The sequence below is a fragment of the Crocuta crocuta genome, unplaced genomic scaffold (assembly GCF_008692635.1).
Source record: "Crocuta crocuta isolate KB4526 unplaced genomic scaffold, BGI_CrCroc_1.0 scaffold125, whole genome shotgun sequence".
In the NCBI taxonomy this organism is placed as follows: domain Eukaryota; kingdom Metazoa; phylum Chordata; class Mammalia; order Carnivora; family Hyaenidae; genus Crocuta; species Crocuta crocuta.
The window spans coordinates 8911328-8919583 of NW_027531143.1; the positions used below are offsets into that span (position 1 = coordinate 8911328).

Here is an 8256-nt window from a genome sequence, read left to right on the forward strand (position 1 = left end):
GGTAGAAGCAATAGTAGAAACTTGTGAAAATTCCCTTCTGCACACGTCAATCTTCTAAGGGAACTAGGATGCAAGTAATGGGTTAAGAACGAGATTGACAGAGAAATGAATGGAGTTGAGAAGAGAGGAAATGTAAAATAATTAAAAACTAAAAGTAACTGGGTATGGAAATAGAATTCAGAATGCAATCAAAGGGGTAATTTAGTGTTTTAAGCATGATGAGGAAGGATGGGATGTGAAATAGGAATAATGGAAAGGCAATAGAATGAATGGATTAAAATTCTTATTGGGACTGGTAGATTAGTTACAAGAGAGAAGATGCTAGAAAGAAAGGAGATTACGGTTGGTGAGTGAGAAGTTTGAAACTGAAAATAAGGAGAGGCTGTTATTACTGGTAATAACAAGGCAAAGGTTATGGCCACAGCAGTCAGTACCTAAAGAGAGTAGAGAATAAGATCACTGAAGGAGAGGAAGTCAAATTCTAGATATTGGATAGATGAATCGAGTATGTGGTTCTTCTTAGCACTTAACAACTGGTATCTGATTATATAAAATTTGATGTAAAAGTGGGGGGGGCAGAAAATTGTTACATAGAATACTAATTTATAATACCTACCAGGTATCATAGATTTGCATTTTTTTATTTCTATCCTTTAACAAATACTTTCCTATTGTTCTTTCTTAAAACAAAACAAACAATTCTCCAGCTTTCATTGTATTTTGACTACATACAAAAACTTTAGTAAATTTAAAATTATATTTAGGACTTCTATCCAAACAAGTTGTTCTAATTTTTACCTCTGCCTTGCTTGAGAGTGTCTAGTGATTTCCTACCAAGCACAAAATACAGCAAACAATAAAAAAATCAATCCATTATTGTTCAATGTCAATTGCTCTCTAATCAATTTGCAGATATAGAAGAAATATAATTAAGAGTCTAAATTATTAGATTTGTCTATGATATTTACAAAAATAATTTTAAATAATATACTTCATTCACATTGTTTTGGGAAAAGACTTAGCAAGAATATTTTTTCATCTTTAATAATGTAATAGTCACTCAGACATTATAGTAATTAAGACATAGTGATACATCATATCTACATTACAGAAGGAATCTCACTGGAATCTGTATCAGCCCATTTATAATCTCTTTGAATTCAAGAAATTCAGAGCATCAGTGCTGGCATCATCACTTTTGGTCCTATTTAAATTTTGTCATATTAGCTTTAGCTTGAGCATGTAGCACTTGAGAATGTAATAGTAAATTTAAGCCTATTTTAATATTTTAAAAAATTTGGACAATATCTTGCAAGGTTGTTTTCTGGATTAGAGATGATTCATGTGACATAGAGCAATACTAGGCTTAAATTGACCTTCAACCAATGGTAGCAACAATAGTAATAAATATTAAGATTGAGCAGATAAGTGGCAAACATGGCTCTTCTGATGTCTAGAGAAGTAAATTTTAAATGAGATCAATTATACTGGGCTCAAATAACAACAGTTCTTCTGTTATATAACTCACCTCACAAAAAATGAAATAAAAATTCTTCTTTTTCTTTCAGTGGGATAGTACAGTATATGTGCTAGTGAGGTAAAGGTGCAAAAGAAAGAATTACTGTCTCCTTAAATGTAAAAATGTTTTAAGAGCCTGTATGTTATGATGTTCTCAAGAAAAAAGGATGAGATGTAGTTCATGTGAGTCTAATGATTCCCCTTAAAATAAGTGTGATATACACACCTTAATTATCTCATGATAATGTAGGCTTTGGTTATGCATGCCCAAATGCTTAAAGACTTATTTTCAGAACTTGAAAATAGGTAATTCATATTATCGTTAAAATGGCTAAGGCATTTAGCTTTTTTTTTTTTAAATATTTTTATTTATTTCTAGAAGAGAGAGACAGAGAGACAGCGTGAGCAGGGGAGGGTCAGAGAGAGGGAGACACAGACTGAAACAGGCTCTAGGCTCTGAGCTGGCAGTCAGCACAGAGCCCGACGCGGGGCTCGAACCCACTAGCCGCGAGATCATGACCTAAGCGAAAGTCGGACGCCTAACCAACTAAGCCACCCAGGCGCCCCGGCATTTAGCTTTCTATTACATTTTGAGAAATTTCATAAGTAATTAGCCTAAATTACTAAGGCCATAAAACCACTGTCAGAACAAGTAAATATGCAGTAGGCATAATATCATTTAAAATATCCCTGGAAAATTCTAGTTATAGGCCTTTATTACTTAATTATGGTATTTTTTTTGTCCTTTGTTATAACTTAAAATTTGGTGCTATTAAAAGACATTCATAGAAGCATTTTTTGAAAAGTATTTATATAATACTTACTCTTGGTCCTAGTTCTCCAAAGAGTCCAACTGGTCCTTCTTCTCCCTTAAAAAAAAAATCAGAAAATTTCATGGCCTGAAGTAAATATTTAAAAATGTAAACACTGGGGTGCCTGGGTGGCTCAGTCAGTTAAACATCTGACTTCAGCTCAGGTCATGATCACACAGTTCGTGGGTTTGAGCCCACCCAGCATTGGGCTCTGTGCTCATGGCTAGCTCAAAGCCTGGAGTCTGCTTCAAATTCTGTGTCTCCCTCTCTCTCTGATCCTCCCTGCTCACGCTGTCTTTGTCTCTCAGAAATAAATAAATAAAATCATTAAAAAAATTTTTTTAATGTAAACACTTATTCTGTTTATTCTGAAGCCTGAAACTCACTGTGAGAAGTGATGAAAATAAGGCTGTGGTTGGTTTGTATTTTAGAACCGTATCATCCCACAACATTTTAATTTTTTCAGTTAGAACACCCCCAACCCAAAAGGGGGCCTGAGCTATTTGACTGTTTTTAAATTGGTAGATAATAAATAGAGAATGAATAAGGGTAAGAGTGATCAGGGTATACATCACAAAATCAGGGTATCTGACAATGGGCTAATATCCAAAACATATAAAGAATTTATACAACTCCATACCAAAAGCCAAAAGAATCCAGTTAACAAATGGGCAGAGGACCTGAATAGACAGTTTTCCAAAGAGGACGTACAGATGGCCAGCAGCCATATGAAAAGATTTTCAGCATCCCTGGTCATCAGGAAAATGCAAATCAAAACCGCAGAGAATATTAAGAATCACTGAGATCATAAATTAAGGATAACCTTTACCTTCTTGAACTCAGTATCTCTCTCATTCAATTAATTTCTGAATAGATGGAAATTAATATGCATTGGTATATTAAAATGTTATTGGCACGGAACAGGTTTGCTCTCGGTACATCTTAATACTTCACTCATTTAATAAATATAGTTTTGATTCTTAGTTTTGTTTTAAGGCACAGAGATATAAAGGTATATCAGATCCTACCCAAATGGAGTTTAATATCTACAGTTTTCTTTTAATTAACTTACAGGTCCAATATTCTTGGGATCAAATCAGTTATAATGTCATAAAATATAAAATCTTGTGTATTCTTCTAAGGATCAAAAAATGTATGAATGAAGAAGGTTCATCTGGGTAGCTCAGTCAGTTGACTGTCTGATTTCAGCTCAAGCCATGATCTCACAGTGAGTTTGATCCCTGCGTCAGTCTCTGCGCTGACAGCGCAGCGCCTGGAGCCTGTCTTGGATTCTGTTTTCCTCTCTCTCTGTCCTTCCGCCCTTCATGCTCTGTTCTCTCTGTCTCTCAAAAACGAATAAACATTAAAAAAAATTTTTTTTAAATGTTTTATTTATTTCTAGGAGAGAGAGAGAGACAGTGTGAGCAGGGGAGGGTCAGAGAGAGAGGGAGTCACAGATTGAAACAGGCTCCAGGCTCTGAGCTGGCAGTCAGCACAGAGCCCGACGCGGGGCTCGAACCCACGAACCGCGAGATCATGACCTAAGGGAAAGTCGGATGCTTAACCGACTAAGCCACCCAGGAGCCCCTAAAAAAATTTTTTTAACGTGTGAACAGATAGAGAATAACGGAACATCAAAAAATAATTTTTATACATTATTCTTCAAGAAAATTAAAAAGCAACAAATGTTTTTATTATATTTATTGGCATATTTTCTAAATATACTGACTTTTCACCTTTAAATAAAAAATTGACATTACCATATCTGAATACCATACACAGAGCTATCTAGCTTCATATATTCTACTTTATTTATTGAATCAACAAACATTTTTCTCAATTCATAATTCAATTAAAATAAAATTTCTTGGGTCACAAATAGAAAATAGACACAAATAGTAAATATATATTCAAGTACATATGAGTGAGATCCTAGCTCAGATCCTTTAGACATTCCATGGAGATCACTGACATAAATTACTTAATGAATACACAACACTGACAATGATTCCAATTCCCATTCCATCACTGCCAGTATAAAATGGTAACCTAAAAAATCCTCTATGACAAAAATAGTCCACACTAAAGCAATGTTTTCTTTAAGCAAAAAATAAGTTCCTAGGAAAATAAAAAGGGAAAATTTGGACGAAAACAATTGCTGACTGGGATATTTGTTTTTTCCATACCTGAGGTCCTTTGAGACCAGGAGGTCCTGGAGATCCCCTATTTCCAAGGACTCCCTATAAAGAAACATAGGCGCAAGCAAGAAAAACTTTAGCTCAATTAATATTTTTCAACCAGCATTAATTTGGATATGAGCAATACAATTTGGTACCATTCTTTTCCTATTATGAAGTTACCAAATTGGGTCAGAGGGTAGGTGACCAAAAAGTATAGAGCATCCAAAAAATTGGGAAATGTAGGATAAACTTATTTTTAAAAAGTATGTTAGCATTCAAATAATCTGCTCAGTATGCTTCTCTTCAATCAGATACGACCAGACACTCAGAAAAAGTACTTCTAAATTTAAAACAGTGGGTCCTGGGGCGTCTGGGTGTCTCAGTTGGTTGAGCGTCTGACTTCAGCTCAGGTCATGATCTCGCGGTTCGCAGGTTTGAACCCTGCATTGGGCTCTGTGCTGACAGCTCGGAGCTTGGAGACTGGTTTGGATTCTGTGTCTCCTTCTCTCTCTGCCTTTCCCCTACTCATGCTCTGTCTCTCTCTTTCTCTCAAAAATAAAATAAAAAACATTAAAATTTAAAAAAAAATGAAGCAATGGGTCCAACTGTTAATTTGATAATAGTACAATATATACATAATAGAGCATCCACAAAGTCTAAAAACAGATGGAAGGGATATATGCTGTTTTAATGTCCATTAAGAGACTAGCAGAATCTAGAATACATTATTTGCACTAAACCTTTCTCAGCTTATTTCCCTTCTTAATACAACCTGGTAAAAAGAGGGGAATTTGTAGAAGAAAGTAACAATCTGAATGTGATTAGCAATTTCATGATTAAAAGAAATCTTTGCTAATCAAAATGCATGCTATTAAAAATCAAATGCTCTGAATAAAAATTCAGCACTTAAAAAATCTTTCTACTTCAGAAAACACCCTAGAGTATCTATTTAACATGATGACATTTTTCTTATTAAGTTCTGTTCCCCTAACTATACAATGTGTCAGCAAAGTTTTAAGAAAATCTCTTTTAAAAACTACCTTCTGCATTATTGCTTTTAGTGATTTTATAACCATTAAAAGATTTTATCTAATTTTTAAATGTAGTAAATAACTATGCCAAATAGCAAATCTATCCAGGTGGGTTTAATCATTAGTTCTGAAATGCAGCAAAGTCACAAACTGCACAAAAAATCTTGTATTCCCATTATGCCTTGCTCTACCTTTGCGAAATTGCAACACAATAAAAAAATGAAAAACTCTTGGTCAGTTTAAAAGTCTATAATCTATTATCATAGGCTTATTAAGTACATAGCACCATTTGAGAAACTGCATGACCCCAGGCTACAATTTAATATTTTTGTGCAGCTATCTTATTTTTCACTGGAAGAGATGGATTAGATTACTGACATGGATATATGTTGTTTTATGCAAGTCCAACATATATTCACTTTTTTTTAAAGGCAAAAGCAGCCTAATTTTACTTAGGGAAACACTTTCTCCCCACTCAGCCCACACAATTTGAAGGGAGTGAGTCTATCCCTGACTAAATTCGAGGGTGGACATGTGACATGTACCTAGGTCAGCCAGCATATTGTATACCCCCCAAAACAGGGATTGGTTAAGTAATAAGCCAGAAACCCACTCTAACTAAAGGAAATTCTGGACTACTTTGGAACAATTGGGAATAGCATTAAGGATGATGTAAACCTAAACAGTGGGAAACCATGAAGGAAAGAGAGCCTGAGAATGAAATCCATAAATTAACAAATGAAGAGAGTAGGAGTAATTGGATTCTAATGATAATTGTTTGGGGTCCTGGATTTAGCTGTTTGAATTCTTAAACTTTTCTCATATTTATATAATCATGTTTAAGTTCCATTTTCATTATTTACAACGGAACGAACTGTAACTGATACAATGACTTCTCATCCTTAATATATAAAATATTCTTCTAGATCTCTAAGCCATAGGTTTTAAGTATTTAGACCGACTGAAGGTATGGAATCAGAATGCTATGATATTTAAGTTCCAACACAGGACAGAAAATACTTAATTATTTAATTCATTGTTCATTCATTTTTCATCCAATATTTATTAATTTGTTACTATGTGTAAGGACCAGTAGAACATTAGACCCTGAGTATACAAATATGAATAAAACACAGTTCTTATTTCAATTGGTTCCTAATTTATTACTGATGATGGCACTTTAAAATAAAAATTAGTACATATTGAAGTAGAAGTAAAGTATAATGGGAACTTAGATGAAAGACGAAAATCTTTCCTGGGAGGGTCAGAAATTTTGTAGTGTTTGCAAATAATTTTTTGCTGAGTTATGACAGGCTAATAAAAACAGAGCATAGAATAAGCAGACACCAAGAATTTATTAGCAACCCCTGGTCCTCAAAAGACATTGATGAATATACAAGTTTAGATTAGTGTGTATGTGTAAGAAACAGACGCAGCTCCATAGTCAGGGTGTAACTAGCTGATGGGTGAGCGATAAAAGAAAACTAAGTTCCCTTATTCTCTCACTGCAGCTATTTACCCTGCATAGGTGGTACTACTGACCAAGAAACAAAAAATAACTCTCTCAGGGAAGCAGATAAACCCAGGTTCTTTTTTTTTCTTTCTCTTCCAAAACCAATTTACAATCTTAAAAAAATTATAAAGGCAGAATTTTAAAAAGAAACTAGTTATATGCTGTTTATAAGAAACACAACTAAAACAAAAATATGGGGGTATATAAATTTCAGAAAAGTAGAAAAAGATATCCAAGAGATTCACCAGCCCAAAAATAGCTGAAATAATCATATTAGTGTTACATATGATAGACTTTAAGGTAAAACAGATTATTGCAGTTAAGAGGGTCACAAAATAATGATAAAAGGTTCTGTTCATCAGGAAGAGATGAAAACCTTTCAATTTTTATGCAACTAATAAATTTCACATACATGAAGTAAAATTGATAGATAAAGATAAATTGAGTACTCTAATATTAGACAGGGACATTTTAACACATCTCTCAGAAATTAGTAGATCTGGCAGATAAAAATAGGTAGGAATAGAGAAGACTGAAATAGCAGAATGACCAAATTTGATCTAATGGCCATATGTATAACACCGAAGTCCCAAGCTGGAGTTTACAAAGTCTTTACAAGCACACATGGAAGATTTGTGAAAAGTAATCTCAAGAAAGAAATAAGGCTATAAATGTCTATCAACAGTTGTATCAATGACAAAATTGCAGTATATCTACATAGTGGTACACTATTTAGCAGTAAAAATAAATAAGCTGTATTTACATGCATCAACCTAGAAAATGTGGGAAAGAAAAGACTGAGTGGCAGGGGCAAATCACTGAAGACTTAATGCAGTGTGATTCTATTTATATGGGTTTCCAAAACGAGCAAAACGACACATTTTGTGAGTGTATATATAGATGGTGAAAGTATGGCAAACACAAGAGAGTGGTTATCTGTAAATGCAAGAAGGGAAGTGAGAGATACTCGAGAAGCTTATAATGGTCTAATTCTTTTTTTTTTTAATATTTTTATTTATTTCTAGGAGAGAGAGAGAGAGACAGCGTGAGCAGGGGAGGGTCAGAGAGAGAGGGAGACACAGACTCTCAAACAGGCTCCAGGCTCTGAGCTGTCAGTCAGCACAGAGCCTGATGCGGGGCTCGAACCCACGAACCGCGAGATCATGACCTGAGCGAAAGCCATACGCTTAACCGACTAAGCC

At 34.5% G+C, this 8256-nt stretch overlaps 1 protein-coding gene across 1 annotated transcript in view; it reads right to left on the bottom strand.

Annotated features, from left to right (window-relative positions):
• The window catches only part of COL24A1 (collagen type XXIV alpha 1 chain), a 374970-nt gene that overhangs the window by 213663 nt on the left and 153051 nt on the right, over positions 1–8256 (bottom strand). The window contains exons 21-22 of the mRNA XM_077771041.1: positions 4517–4570; positions 2343–2387 (exon numbers count right to left, since the gene is read on the bottom strand). Coding sequence (XP_077627167.1) covers positions 2343–2387; positions 4517–4570 — 99 coding nt within the window. The remainder of the gene's footprint in view (positions 1–2342; positions 2388–4516; positions 4571–8256) is intronic.